The 16,566-nt window shown below is 35.3% G+C and overlaps 2 protein-coding genes across 2 annotated transcripts; both read right to left on the bottom strand.

The window, feature by feature from the left end:
- Positions 1-1,634: 1,634 nt before the first annotated feature.
- On the bottom strand, positions 1,635-6,541 carry LOC126826811 (uncharacterized). The gene is made up of 2 exons (XM_050555910.2): positions 5,897-6,541; positions 1,635-4,400 (listed from the first exon to the last, which is right to left on the bottom strand). Exon 2 carries the CDS (start codon positions 4,361-4,363, stop codon positions 2,900-2,902), a length of 1,464 nt encoding a protein of 487 aa, XP_050411867.1. The 5' UTR covers positions 4,364-4,400; positions 5,897-6,541; the 3' UTR covers positions 1,635-2,899.
- Positions 6,542-7,349: 808 nt separating this feature from the next.
- Positions 7,350-16,311, bottom strand: LOC126826819 (uveal autoantigen with coiled-coil domains and ankyrin repeats protein). The gene is made up of 12 exons (XM_050555922.2): positions 15,544-16,311; positions 15,201-15,287; positions 14,345-14,566; positions 13,821-13,949; positions 13,552-13,641; positions 12,968-13,075; positions 12,421-12,540; positions 12,134-12,223; positions 10,602-10,778; positions 9,374-9,427; positions 8,871-8,906; positions 7,350-8,516 (listed from the first exon to the last, which is right to left on the bottom strand). The coding sequence occupies exons 1-12, from the start codon at positions 15,604-15,606 to the stop codon at positions 8,433-8,435; spliced, it is 1,260 nt and encodes a 419-aa protein (XP_050411879.1). The 5' UTR covers positions 15,607-16,311; the 3' UTR covers positions 7,350-8,432.
- Between the last annotated feature and the right edge of the window lie 255 nt (positions 16,312-16,566).

The raw sequence follows: 16,566 nt of genomic DNA on the forward strand, positions 1-16,566 counted from the left end.
GTTTTGTTGTTTTAATGTTTTTAATACACTAATATAAACTATGTGCAAAGTTTTGCGTTTCTGGATCGAAAGTTGAGTAATTTCTTAACTTAAGTCTGAGAATGTTTTGTGAGGGGACGATCTGTAAATACAAATTTAAGTAAATTTACTTATATTCCATTCAAAGCTAGACACAACAAATCTCCATGGGCCACATTATCTCCATCCTGATCAATCCTCAGATGCAGTTAATTATATCGAGGGTGTTCCTTATCCTAACTATTTTCCAAATCATTCCACTTCCTTTCACCTGCCCTCGACCGCAATCCCCGCTACTGGAAAATTCTGGCGCCGCCACTGCCTTCCTTTCCGTACAGTTTTAAATTTGTTTTCATGTTAAACGGAGATGTCTATATTAGACATTGCTCTTTTATTATGCAACAACATAGAGTTGGGCATTTTCGAATTGATAATGGGTTGATTCGGATACCTTTAACTTTCTGTTGTAAGGCTATTTCATATTATCCGTTTATCAACCTGAGTTATTGCTCATTTGGGTGCTACTCGTGATTGTATTATCTTCTATCAAGCTGGGTTATTGGTCATGGGGTGCTACGCTTGGTTGCATTATCATTCTATCAAACGGGGTTATCGTCCATTGGGTGCTACTCGTTATCGTATTATATCAAACTGAGTTATTGCCCATGGGGATGCTGATCGTGATTGTAGTATCCTTCCATCAATCTGGGTTATTTTTGCATTATCCTTCTATCAAACGGGGTTATTGTCCACTGGGTGCTACTCGTTATTGTATTATATCAAGCTGAGTTATTGCCCATGGGGATGCTGATCGTGATTGTAGTATCCTTCCATCAATCTGGGTTATTTTTGCTGATCGTGATTGTATTATCCTTCTATCAAATCTAATTTATGAAAACTTTTGCTATTCTGAAAACCATAGGTAAAATGGTTATTGTTATCGTATTTGTTTTACAATTAAAATGATATCTGGCATCGCCATTTGTTCGTGCTTTGTGAAACACGACACCAGCAAAAGATGACGAAACTGGATGGAGACTGGTCTTGGATCTGGAGCAAAAGTCAATAGAAACAATGGTCTCTTATTGACTTAGTTCCATGACAAAATGAAATGAAATGGGGTTTAACGTCCTACTACTCTGCTCCTAAACTGGGCTAATGAAGATGGGCATACGCCATACAGTGTGCTATGAGGTAAATTTTGCCCGGGCAGCGGCACTATGGCCTACTCTTATATCGAATTCCAACTGCCAAGGGATCTTTTACGTGCACGCCAATGTGTACACGGGACCTCGGTTTTCCGTTCCATCCGAACGACTAGACAGCTGTCCTTGTCAGGCCCTCCGTCCTGCATCACTGACAAAGGGAAACCACGTAGTTCCATGACATTTCTTGGCATATATTTTTGAACATTCCGAGAATCTTAGTATCTTATACCACAAAAATGATGCAATTATTTTATACCAAGGATTGATTTGTCTACGCAGGGTTAGGAGCATCTATAAGCGATCAGTCTGGAATCTGGGTGTTTTACACGAAGCAGACTATGCTTAATACGAAGAAGATATTACAAACAAAATGTTTTTGTATCCAATAATTAAATTTATTACAGACAATGTAGAGATGGAAATATATAATGCAATAAGATAACTTTTTTCTTGTAAATTGGTTTTCTTAAATCTAGCAATTAGTATTGAAAATATAGACAAAATGGAGAGCTCGGGTATAAGTATTGTTTTGTTGGGGGTAATGACAACACAAATATTATTCAGTGTTTATTCAAACTAGAAACAGTTACACTCAAATCACAATCATAAACATAAAAAAACATATAACATCTCGCTTATGGGAATGATCTGGCTTTGAACTCTTGCTTCAGAGTGTTAAATAATAATAAAAATAGCATTTAATTAAGAGACTGTGCGCAGACGTCAACATTGCATGTGAATCATAGAAAAATGGTTATTTTCCGTGGTCTATTACAGGCATGTTTGTAACATAAGTTAGTGTTTTGGTTAAACAGAATAGACACGAGAGAGAGCGATGAGAGAGAGAGATCCACCCAGTAATGAATGGCAGCTCAACATTAAATTTAGTTATCATAGCAGCCGTATAGTAGATCTGATCATCATTTTTAAAAAGAGGATGAATTGATGAAAGCAAAAAATTAAGAATTCTCAATGGACTGCTGTTTTTAACTACAGACGTCACACAACTATAAAATGGGGTAAAACTTTTTTAGTCTTAATCTTTTTTTCTCGGCACATTTGTTTAAAACAGAGTATAATCTTAAAAAACGAGTAAGTATGTGTTAAAACTGCCTTTAACTTAATATAAATAAATAAATAAATAGATAAATAAATAACAAGTCCATTGGTTAACACGGCCCTGAAACGGTATCTTATTCTTCTTTTTTACTATTTCCTACAAACGAGTCCTATTACATGAATGTTAAAACTTGTATCTCAATCAGAACAATTTTATATCTAGGGTTGATCCTCCGTTACGGGCTCTAAACCAATACTCCTTGTTCAATTCTTTGTTAAGACTTAAAAACTGATAACATGGCTGAGAATCAAGTAATTTGACTGAAATTTCAATATATTCATTTGTTGTTATCTAATTTAGATCTATCATGTCAACAACGATCAGCTCTTTATCTGAATTTCCCACAGGGCATCTTTAACCATGTCCAATAGCGAGGCCATTACAGTCATCATCAATTTGACATAGCCATAAACCAATTTCATATTTCTCGTCATCGTCTAAAACCCTATCATCTTTCATAGCAATTATCATGTATTTATCAAACACATGCTCATTCCAAGCACAAGTCGAGGAAATCAAAATTAACAGATTAGTATCTGGAATATCGGATTGGTTAACGACTTTTTTTTACAAGCCCAAATTCGAAGTTATTTCGACTGTAGTCATTTAAATAGTTATCGGTAGCCACTACGATAAATGCCTTGCTCGAACAAATCGCGCGTTCACTTTCATAGAAGACTGGCTTTCCAGGCAATATATCGCAATGCCGAAAAAACAACCGTATCCCTCTGTTTCGTAAAATAGGTAGAATTTCTTCTCCAACGAATAAAAAATCGCGATCAGAATAAGATATATAAATATCATACTTTTTTACAATCTCATCAATGGGAGGAATTCCACCTAATGCTTCCAATTCACGATTGTCATCTGAAACTGGTTCATAATAGGTAAAGATCAATTCATGATTCAGAAAAGTCCAGTAAAAGAAATATGCTAAACCAATATATAAAAGATATTCCCGTAATGTAGTGTCCGTCACATACAGATTTAAGATTGGGAAACTAAGAAGAATTAAAATCTCAAGGATACTTGTATAGCCTTCATAGTGAACACTACACGAATGGTTTTCTAATACACGTGTAAAATGAGCATTTCGGGGTTTAATAAACTGACACAAAGCAAATAACGTAAAAACATAATTATTTGATAACCATAATGCCAAGTAAAAAGCCACTCTTTCGATGGCTACAACAATAATAAAATCAATAATACAAAAAAGTCTGGTCTCTGCTAGAATATATCCAGCCGTAGATTCATTTATTTCGAGGGGTCCATTATTAATTGTCGAAAAAGTAAAGAATATATTATCATATAGTTGTGATTTATCAGCCAAGACGTTAACCACGCTAGGATATTGAAACTCTATTATCTCTGATGTATTCAACTTCTTGTTAAAAACTTGTTGACTTATAAAAAATTTATAAGTTCCGTATCCATCTGGACTCAGACACAATTTCATCTTGAAGAGATCTTTTTCAATTTGGATTATTTTGTTGAACGGTTCGATGTAAATGTATTCCCATGACATCTGAAATAACTCGAGCTTTGCACATCTGAAACTAAAGGGTGCTTTTAACGGTAGTGCGTCATTTACAGTATAAAAAATGTCCATCTCTTCGACCGCAGTGACATTTAAGTAAAAGTTTAGAACCTCGCCTATAGGCACGACAGCTGTAACAGTTTCACTATTTTCCTTGATGGGGTTTAGACCGTTGTTGAACCAAGAAGACGCAATATTATTAGGATAGTGCCAGTTGCACGCTGATTCAATGTTCAAACTGTTCCGAATATTAAACGTATTGTTGTAAAAATGACCACTTATGAAACAGGAAAGGATTTTGAAAAAAGCACCCCACGCTAAGGAATGGGTGCCAATATGATCTATGCTATATTTAAAAGGTAAAGTTAGAGTTTTTTTTTCGATAAGTAACACTAGTCGCCTCCATGATGGTTTCCTTGATAACAAGTTAATGAAATCCGGGTTTAGTATTTTGAAAACCTTAACACATACCAGCATGGAGTTTCATACCATATCCAATCATACCATATCAAATCTACAAATATAAATAGTATTGTTTCGTTTAAATTATAATCTCAATATTAAAGTCATATGAATGGTTGGGAAATCCGTCGCAAACTACAATAGGCTGCTGAGAAAGGAATAACAGTTCAAAATGGTTCAATTTCAACAGCATTTACAACGATATAAATATTGTCACAATTCGTCATCCACTATAGACGACATGTAGGATATAAGCCAGTACAAGCCAGCGCCACCCTATGATTTTAGCTGAATTCTGTTGATGGGGCTCTTTTTGTTCTGATTGAATCACTGTGAGAAAATTGAAATGAAATGGGGTTTAACGTCCTACTGTTCTGCTCCGACTGGTCTAACGAAGACGGGCATACGTCATACAGTGTGCTGTAAGGTAAATTTTACCCGGACAGCGGCACTACGGGATCTTTTACGTGGACTCCAATGTGTTCACGGAACCTCGGTTTTTCGTCCCACCCGAACGACTATCTTAGCGTGGATTAGGCTATGCAAAATTTAGATATTGTCCTAAATATGCAGATGACTATAAGCGACTTTACTCTTTAAAAAACCGAGGTCCCGTGTACACATTGGCGTGCACGTAAAAGATCCCTTGGCAGTTGGAATTCGATATAAGAGTAGGCCGTAGTGCCGCTGTCCGGGCAAAATTTCCCTCATAGCACACTGTATGGCGTATGCCCGTCTTCATTAGCCCAGTTTAGGAGCAGAACACTAGGACGTTAAACTCCATTTCATTTCATTTCATTTACGCTTTAAAAAAGGGCACATAAGATGGGCGAGGAAACTTTTCGGTACGTGTAGCTAATGGTTAATATATCCACTTAACGGCAAGTTCACACCAATCTGATTAAAATTAATTGAGATATCTTCACTTTAAAGTCGCAAAAAGAGACCTCCCGTAAAAACGACTTTGCCAATAATCGAAAACATTCTTAATCCCCTCAGGCGCCATTGACGTCACAGTGACCAAATGCATATTCGGAATGTTTTGATGACAATATGTTAATCTTCAAAGAACATCTGATACCACTCATACATGTTGCTGATAACATTGTCTATGTGATGGTTGAATATACAAAATATGGATGAGAACATAATTGTAAGATTAGTACCCCTTGAAGACATGCATGAAAAGAGAGTTGACGATTTTACAAAGAGGTGATTTGGTCGACTTCTCTCCATTGCCCCAGCTTCAACGTGGTTTATAAAGACCATCTTAGCTATTGGTTTGTAAATTTAGTAATCGGAATCAATCATAAATATTTGGAGGAAAATTAGCAATATTTATCAATGTTTAAGATGACTTCTTTACTACCAACTATACAAAAAAATTATTTTACAGGTGAGTCAGATTAATTACACTCTCTATAGGAGATTATCAAAAGATGTGACTAGTCATTAATGTGACCCAGAAACCGAAGTTCCCCTGATAATGTTACAAATATTAGTTTCATTTATTCTATAATACACCTGCAATTTGTTCTGTGAACATACCTGTGAAATCGACAGGTGATTTGTTTACTTTCTGTCTTGAATCAAACACAATAATGTTTTGTACAAGAAAACCTGGTGTTGTCGTGCCAATAAACATTCACAGTCGTTGATTGTCATAAAATTTATTTTAGGCCTACACTTGATGAAATGTCCAAATCTATGATGACGTCATTTAAACTAGTGCCGCGTGCAACAACATGGATAGAACGGGAACTGTAGTTGAATAATGGATCAATGTAGTTGTCAAGTTACAAGCACAATCGACGTAACTAGGTAATAATGTAAATAATACACACATAGCATCTATATAAATTACTGAAAGTCTATAACTTTAGGTGTAGTTGGGGGAATTGAGTGCCACCATACCCCACATTCATTACATAACAGAGACATCCGAAAAGCTTCCATGCTGTAGCTTTGATAGTTAGTAGTTAGGGAGAGTGCAAATCTCGTTAATCCATTCAAACTCGACATTAATTCCATGACGAGGCATTTGGCTACCTTAATAGTAAGTGCAGGAGGACCGCACACGTAAAACAAAAATCTACAAGATAAACCTACGGACAAGACCAAAAATAGACATTGCACCAAATAAACAAATATCAAATCAAGTGAATGGATCGTAGGCGTCCACTGCGCTGTACAGTCCGGGCCTGTATTGACACAGACTTCACTCAAATTTGAAAATAATCATTCAGTCAAATATTCTACGAATTTTAGAATAAATAGGTCACTGGCGAGATTATCCAGTCTTTTATATTATCGTAAATAAAATCTAAGGGGGGTAACTAGCCATAAAACAAGATGTTGACGCCCATGAAATTAATTTAAGATTTGCCATTTCAGAACAAAATGTGTCTTTGTTTAATCCTAATAGCTAACAGTTCCATTGTACATACAAAACCGGGAGTTATATGTGGTTAATTATCCAAAAAATGAAATGAAATGGGGTTTAACGTCCTACTGCTCTGCTCCGAACTGGGCTAACGAAGACGGGCATACGTCATACAGTGTGCTATGAGGGAAATGTTGCCCGGACAGCGGCACTACGGCCTACTTTTATATCGAATTCCAATTGTCAAGGGATCTTTTACGTGGACGCCAATGTGTACACGGGAATTCGGATTTTCGTCCCCAAAGTGCACTATTTAGAAGGATTTATATTGTCATCGGGAATAATAAGAAACATGTTGCCACAAGTTTCATAGATGTACCCGAGATGTGTTATGAAATAAATTTTGGTGGTAATTGAACAGAGCCCGCTGGTGGTGCCCCCCCCCCCTTGCCCCCCACCTCCACACACACACACACCAATCATTACATAAGTGTGGCGTTTTAGGGCCCCCATCACATCTCCTCAAGCTTTATGTACAAGAAATAGGGTCACCTAATATCCTTGACCCCGCCCACTCTCAAAATAAGATATTATAAATGCAACCATTAATTATTTATGTATTAACTAAATTTATTAAGAAAATAGCTTGAGTTGCACTCAAATATCACAAATATCAGTTTAAATATCACAATTTGTTTGCTAAATAATTCTAAAATAATAAAAATATATAATTAAAATATAAAATATCAAGTCAACAATATATAATACAAATATGAAACATCACAGTGGACAATGATACCACAAATATAATCTTTCACTGAATACAAATAGAAAATTTCTCCACTGTGAACAATTATATATAATACTAATATATAACTTCACTGAGATCTGGAATTACAATATACAATACGTTTGTTTTTATCAGAAATTTGGCAACAATATATACGGGTAAAGTATCCCGATATTCTTTGTTACCAAACATTAAAGGGCCATTATGGAAGATTAGATAAAGGACTGGCTGTTCTTACTATAATTGTTAAAACTAAATAATGTAAAAGGGAATATGCTGTAAATTTCAGTCAAATGGCTCCGATCTGAACCGAGATATTAGCAATTGAATTTTAGGCCTAGCCACGATCATAAGACGGCATCGAGAGTTGATTGTCTAATTAATAGTTTATATAACATTTCAGGCACAATGAAAGACCTGCCGATTTACCTCTTGCATAATGTATGTTTAACTATTAACGATAGTTTGTATCCCATATGTGTATATAAAGTGATCATGATCATTTAAAGATACATTATGTAAGATTTAGCTAAAGAGCTTAGAGTCTTGCTATAATAGCTCAAAAATAGATAATGTAAAATGAAAATACTGAAAATTTCATTCAAATTACTTCATTCTGAGCCAAGTTATCACTGTTGGTAGTTTTGACAAGATTTGTGCATAGTGGTAACCAGGGTACTGCTATATTCGAGACTTAGCCTCGCTTTCCCATTTTTAAATTAAATTATTAAATGGCGAACCGTTCTAATCTAGTTAAAACCGGGGGCATCCTTTGGCATCGAGAGTTGATTATGGTCTTTGTGTGTTAATTAATGTCTAATTAATAATTTAGATAACATTTTAGGCCTAAAGAAAGACCTGAAATAGGCAGATTTAGCTCTTGCGTAATGTATGTTTAAGTCGGTGTATTGTTATAATATAACACACGATTTGCTTTTTTTCTTATCTTCAGAATCTTTCGATTTATCTTCCTTGTTATCCTTATCTTTATCATTCTATAATAAAAACAATAATAATATGACCTAATATTAATTAAATGAACATCTTGTACCATTATTAATTAATGCGAATGGACCATGAAGAGATTACTTTGGTTTCAACTCTTACGATTTGCAGGTTCGAATTTGAATAGGAACCCGATTCGTGTCTTCGTACAATATCTAGTCGTTTTTTTATAAGTGGCTCGCTTACCCCCCCCCCCCCCCACACACACACACACACCCCATGAGACGAAGTAAGCGCCCCTAAGGTTCAAAAAAAGAAATCAATAATAATCATAAAATCAATAATAATCACATCAAAACGAAGGAAATTAAAACTGAATGTAAACATATAAACTTTAAAATTACCGCATCTTGTTTAGCTGAACCATTTCTTTTATTATCCTGTAAAAAAGAAAACCGTTAGTTTGGCACCAAATACATAGCATAGTATGTCATGGAATCAAATAGACCTATCTATAGATATAATAAAAATCACATGGGATTGAACGTCTTACTTTTCTGCACCAACCGGGATATTAAAGACGGGCATATGTCAACTAATTGCTCTGTGGTCTCCTCTTATTCCATTTCCAAATGTTAGGGTATCTTTAACGTGTTGCAAGTGGTATTCATCCGAACTGGATGTTTCATCTCACCCGAATGACTAGAACTGAAACTGGGTGTTTCATCTCATCCGAACGACTAGAATGTGTTCTTGTCACATGGCTGGAAAATCCCAATCAATTTTCTATGACAAAATTGGGATGGACCCGGGCCCTTTTGATTTGTGAACCAGTGCCATACTCACTGATCCACCCTGGCAACCCAACTTCAACATTTAGTGGAGAGTTACTTCTTTAACTTCTTACCTTCTGTTGATTCCCTTCTTCTGGTTTATCATCAGGTTTAGATGATGATTCACTCTGTAACACAAAATAATACATGCAGTGATATCAAGCTTGAATACCGTATTTAAAGTAGCTAAGTCTCTAACTCAATATCATCCAAAATCTTCGACATTGAAAACACGATTTATTTGTCGGTTTAAATCAACATTGATATTGTGATCTTACCGGGAAAAGATGGCCTTCTGATATCCAATATTTAAGACAAAATAAACATTTTACAATTGGTACACGAATCGTGTACCATAATGCGTTTCAGCGCTATTTGTAATAAGGGACTCGAAAAACGAGGCTAGGCATGTCAAACAATGACGCTATATTCTTATCTGGAGAGCAAGCCCAATAAATAATATCGGCGTAGAGTGGAATAACCAGACGCTAGAGATTGAAATTCGATTGAGAATACTTGCGTATTTCGCCGAACCTAACTGATTAAAAATTACAGTAAAAACAGAAACGATTGAATGTAAATCAATTTATATACATTCATATTACATCATTATATGCGTTGCGACCCATTTGTGTCAATTTCTAGGTCCCAAATATTAGCGATTTAGCTCCTTTAAGACAAATAATCTATTATGCTTATATAAGCAAGTGGCCAATTGGCCGTAATAATCCATCAGTTGCAAGCTGCGCTGGAGTACTTTGGGGCAACAGGACGAATAGTCTCAATCAAAATCGGCCCTTCCAACTTTTCGTCTGTATGCTACATGTCCCTAAAATGGTTTACATTTACAATGAAATAAAAATGTCATATTCGTATCCTGTATTTGAATAAAGGAATTCCAGTGCTACCATTGTATTGTAAAAAGGGAATTCCGGTGATACCGTTGTATTTTAATAAAGGAATTCCAGTGATATACCATTGTATTTGAATAAAGAAATTCCAGTGATATACCATTGTATTTGAATAAAGGAATTTCAGAGATACCATTGTATTTTGAAAAAGAAATTGAATTCATAACATTGTATTTTGATAAAGGAATTCCATCGATACCTTTGTATTTTAATAAATAAATTCTAAGTATGCCATTGTATTTTGATACCGGGATTTTATTACTACCTTTGTATCCTAATAAAGGAATTCCATTGATACCTTTGTATTTCAATAAAGGAATTCCAGCAATACCATTGTATTTTAATAAAGGAATTCCAGTGATAGCATTGCATTTTAACTTGCTGGTGTTACCTGTTGTTTTACTTGAGAGTTTGCGTTCTGTTTACTGGAATCTGATGGGTTGCTATTTTTAGTCGGTGATTTCTTGGCTGACATCTTGGGTGATTTATTAGCAACGCGAGCTGTTGGGTGTTCTACTGGTGTACGACGAGGTGTTTCAGGAATAGGTGTTTGGGCAATAAATGAATCCTTTAATAATACAAAAAACGAACCGCAAACATGTTATATTAGTATACAAACACACACGGGCAATTCTTAGTAGGAAAGCAGTTTGGGTAAGAAAGCCAATACAATTCTGTCAAGACTACACGTTCTAAATAGCATGTGGCGTGATCTGAGTAACGTCCTACTACTTTGGTGATCCAAGACGAATATATATGACATGCAGTGTGCACTGGGGGACATTTTGCTCTGGCAGCGGCGTTTCCAACTACTCGAATTCTCGTTGTCAAGGGTTATTTTGTGTGCACGTATCCGAACGACTATGCGCTTTTTCGTGTCATACGCCTCGTCATATGCCAATGACGAGAGAGAGAGAGAGAGAGAGAGAGAGAGAGAGAGAGAGAGAGAGAGAGAAATTGGGTATAACGTCCACTCGATACAAACAAGGTCTTTTCGAGACTAACATATGGTTCAATTTTATTTCCATAATTCGCTTGCGCGTAGGGGTCTTTAGCAGTGGGAGGAAACCGGAGGACCCGGAGAAAACCCAGGAGGTTGGACAGGCGACCCTACTCTTTGTCACGTCCAACCGGGGAATCGAAAACACGCCAGTTGACTCAATGACAGACTTTATGATACAGCGCGCAAGTGCTAACCATTCAGCCTTTAAGAACGGGTCTGTGATCCGACGCTGTCCTCTGACCGTTCCAGCTCGTCTCTAATAAGCTGCAATATGAAAATACCGCCCTTACTCATCTCTGATCTAAGACTATTTTGGAATCATTGCAGTCATTTCTACTACATCTTACACAAATTTATAAAAATTCAAAATAGAATTTCGCAATTAAAAAAACAAGCTTTGTAATGGTGGATCAGTTAAAACGCATTTTGGTTATGTTTTTAGTCAACAAATTCTACTAGAAAATGGTGTTTTGGCGAAAATAAAAGAATTACGGTAAAGACAAATTGAATTAAGGAGGTGGGAAAGAGTGGTATTTTCATATTGCAGCTTAATAGGAATGAACTGGAACGGTCAGAGGACAGCGTCCGGTCAGAGACCGTTCTTAAAGGAACTAAAACCCTAAAATAAATTATGGATCTTGACTAATGAAAGGGTTGTATTCTTAAAATATCTTAGTTTAAGTTTTTGTGTGAATAAGATCCCAGAATATTAGTTACATTGGGGTAGATTATTCAAAAGTACAAAGCCAGTATAAGGCTATTATTATAAAGCTTAGAATCTATCAATGTTGTAGATTTCACAATGAAATAGTTGAATTTAGTTATTTTATGTCATGCCAGAGGAAGTTTTAATAAATACAAAAAGCATAAAGGATATAGCAGGGCACATAGCCTCTAGACTTAGATAAAATTAAGCCTACCTCTCTCCGATTAGCTGGCTTTGATTTGAGCAGCGCCATGATGTCCTTGTAACCTCGTTTATTGGCCGAATCATAGGCGTCTCGACCATCCTGAAATCACACATGAAAAAAAATCAACATTAACAATACATCAGAAAGTACGATAACTCGAAATGGTTTTCATCCATCCTGAATTACACATTCAATGATTTACACGTGGTTTTGCCAAAGAAGCATAATTGAATGTGCTCTGGCACTCGCAGTTCTCAGTAGTTTTCCTTAATAGAATAGAGTATGAAATTATTTACCAAATCTTTAACAGTTTGATCTGCTCCCCATTTTAATAGACTAGAAACCACATTGGTCATTGTACCTTCTTTCTTTAATCGTTCTGTTTTTATAGCCAGATTTAAAGCTGTATCGTTCTCCTGAAATGAATGAAACTTTTAAAATACACCATAGCACTTTTACTTAGGAAGTCACGTATCTAACAGATTTCTTTGTATCCATTGTAAACCGCGTACAAACCCGAACACTTTACCCTACATATCTATAGAGCCCCTGTTCCATTACATACGCTTCGTGAAACAGGCCTCGTTCCATAAGAAAAGGCCTGAATAGTATTTACTATTGCCACTAACTTTCTTGGAGTTTCCGATGTAGAGAGCAGTGCTCATTGAACATGTCTATATTGTTATTGCTTATGCTTAACTTGATGCACAAGCTAAACGTGATGCAAAAGCTATCCGAACTTCGGACAGAATAACAATGATCTTGGGAAAGATAAAATATATATATATATACCTTTGTTTCATTGTTTATCTAGTTTTAAAAGTGATAAAAAAATAATATTACGTGATCTTTAAGATTAACATCAGCACCAGCATCGACCAACATCTGCAGGGTTTTCTGTGTTGGTAATTTACAATGTGTGATAGCATAGTGGATAGCACCAGCCCCATGCTATAAAATAATACCAAAAACAATTTATGGGAAACCTGTGAGCAACTTCATCTTGACGGTAATGTTCATAAAAGGGAATTTCTTGGGTCTATTCCTCATTCGTGGACTGGCGTGTCTAAGACAATATAGATGACGATGTGAAATAATTAGAAAGTAACGTTACATAGTGGATACTAAAAAGGGACTTGGATTGACAGGAAATGAAACAAATGCAAAGTTACTGATACATCTGGGTTGTTATATTCTGTGTCAGTAAATGGCCTTGATTTAATGTTCACTGATTACTTCTATTTTACTAACTGATCAGATAATAAATATAATCCCTCTTGGTGTATTCAATACACAATAGTTCATTAACTATTGGGTATATACAAATATAACATTTGTATAACGATATACATACAACCTGTTCATTAACTATACAAATACAGGGTGTATAATATCAATTACATTAGATGTAATAATATTTAGTTTACCCTGTTAAGTGTATTAGGATCAGCATGAAAATCAATATTTCTTCTAATTGAGTCTTCATCACTATCTATAACAGCTTGTATTAGATATGGCTGAAAATAAATAAATAAATAAATAAATAAATAAATAAGAATAAAATAAAATACACAAAATTAATTTCTATTATATTAAATAAAGAGGAATAAACATGATGTAAATTTGAAAGAACGATATACAACAATAATCGTGAATATCCAAATGAACAGTCCATATAAGAGCGTCTATTTCTTACCCCATAAGTTTCGGCCATTTTCTTATAATAGAATTGTTTAAGTTCCTCTGTTTCCATGGTGCCATCCAGAGCTGCAGCTAGTACGTCATTATCTCTGGCTAATGCTAAGTCATACGCTGTTCGTAAATTCTAAAACAGACGTTTATATTATATATCAAATGTGTTTTTTCTAGAGTAATTATAAAGCTGGGTCCTTTTTGTGTGTTATATAGTGTGCTATATGGACTGTACCGCTGACAACTGGGAATCCGACTGGGAAATCCCGCAGTATTTCTCGGCCAGCAACAGGATAGTGCCCCGGACCTCCTCGTTAGTGAGTCGGGTCCATAGTCACGGAACAACCAAATCAGAAACAGGATGTTTTAGCTAGCTTATCAAATTATCATTGGGATGAATTTAATTAACCGAGGTGTTTATTTTTATTTACATTACGATAAATTCATGGAGCGATTATGAGATATTTACAGTTGTTGGTATACTTTTCACGGAAATTGAAATTTAAAGTTTACAAATGTACAACAAACCCTGTCTCTAAGTGTCGTATCGGCTTTGCATTCCAATAATTTAACAACAATATTAAAGGCTGGAGGGAATTCCCCGTTCTCTGTCACTAGATGTAATGCGGTTTTTTCTTCAGCAGTTGTCACAGCATCAATATTTACACCTTGTTCTAATAAAAGATCTATTATCTCTGGTGCATCTTTTCTTCCACTCAAAACAACCACGTGTAGGGGAGTTAATCCACTCTGAAAATACAGATTTCAGAAAATTATTAAATGAAATAGTGATATACTTAAAATTTCTAAAACACTTGATACCACTTCCAATATATTTTCAAAGTTTTAGTATTTACAATATGGAGTTGTATTGTTTACAGATTTCAGAAAATTATTAAATGAAATAGTGATATACTTAAAATTTCTAAAACACTTGATACCACTTCCAATATATTTTCAAAGTTTTAAATTTTTACAATATGGAGTTGTACCGTTTGTATTTACAATAAGACGGTGTACTGTTTGTAATTCACAATAAGAAGTTGTACTGTTTGTATTTACAACATGACGAGCCACGGTGGATGGGTGGGTAAGGCGTTGGCTTGTTGACCTGGACGTCCCGTGTTCGATCTGCGTTGACCGAGAAAGTTCATAGGGATTTTACAGCGTGGTTCCTCCTTGGCCGTAGCGCCGCTGTCCGGGCAAAATTTCACTCATAGTACACCGTCTTTATTAGCCCAGTCGGAGCAGAACAGTAGGACGTTAAACCCCATTTCATTTCATTTACAATATTAAATTGTACTGTTTGTATTTTACAATGAAGGTATTGACCTAAAATGTTAAAGACTGTCGGCGGCATTCCGGACGTATACAGTATACTCACGTCATAATGTTTTATTCTGTTTCCTTTCTTAAAGAAATTTTTAATATCTTCGACTGATCCTTCAAGACAGTTTGAATGAAGATCATTCTGAAAATAGTAATTTAGTAAAAAAATAAACAATATTAAGCGCCCCTTTTCATCAACACATGTTAAAATTGAAAGTAAGTAAACGAAAGTATTAAAAAAGTATTAAAAAATATTCACTAAAATGTGTCGATTTAAACTGTAAAATGACCATTTCTAGCGAGTTTTAGGGAGTCTCTGTGCAAAATCCCTCACCCCACCACCAACCCTAAAAATACTGGAACCGCGCTGGCATTAACATAATGAAACTTTTACTTACAAACTGTGCTTCATATAATCTTGGTGTTGGGGCGTTGCCCTCTTTAGTAGTTTTACTTGGCATTCTTGAGACTTTTTATGTTAACTTTTCGAATAAAAGAATATAAATTTTCTTTTAGGGTCATATAAGACAGTCGGAGTTATCGTTCTTGAAATTCATTATCAACTGAATAAATAACCTGTAGGCGACACTTCAATTAAATAACATTAAATACAGTCTTAACTATCATTGAGTGTACATTTATAAAACACAGGTAATTCACATTGAATCACGCTGTCCGTCTACGTGAATCCACAACCCAAGTCCTTTAAACCGTATTTTAACACAGTCAAATAAAACCAAACCAGGTATATTACCACACTACAGGTGTTACCCACAGGTGTGTTTTGTATTATAGGTTTATAATATAGACAAATTCACAGGTAATTTCGTCTACTATAACGTACGTACACTGTGAATGTACATGTTTACATTTAAGAAACTCCCCCAAAAGATTTATGCGAAGATCTTAAATTTATGTGACATAAGATCTTCATTCTTGGCACTGGTTTACATTTCAACTTATTTAGAAATTATTCCAAACACTACAAACACATAAATAATCTTCATTCATCCATAATTCCCAATATTGTCGACTTGTTGACGTTATTTCTCCATTCTCTTATTACGGACTACATTGAAGCAAGTCGATAGACATTCTATGGAAAGTGGTCTGACGTAACAAAACAAAAAGTAGAATTATATTATTAACCTGACGACACACGTTCTGTTTCGATTAAAGAAGATTTATCGAACTTTGTTAAGACGTCGTCTTTTGATCATTGAACAATACAACAAATAGTTTACACATGGATTACTGATATCTGAGGGGCTCTGTTGGGGATACTGATCTGTTATATACAGACATGTTGATTATTTGACTGAATATGAAATAAGAAGAGTCTTGATTAAATCCGGGAAATTACTAATTGGCAAAGGGCAGAACAAATTTGATAGGTTGGTGGGTATAGACTTTCATTAAGA

The sequence above is a fragment of the Patella vulgata genome, chromosome 7 (genome assembly GCF_932274485.2).
Source record: "Patella vulgata chromosome 7, xgPatVulg1.2, whole genome shotgun sequence".
NCBI lineage: Eukaryota > Metazoa > Mollusca > Gastropoda > Patellidae > Patella > Patella vulgata.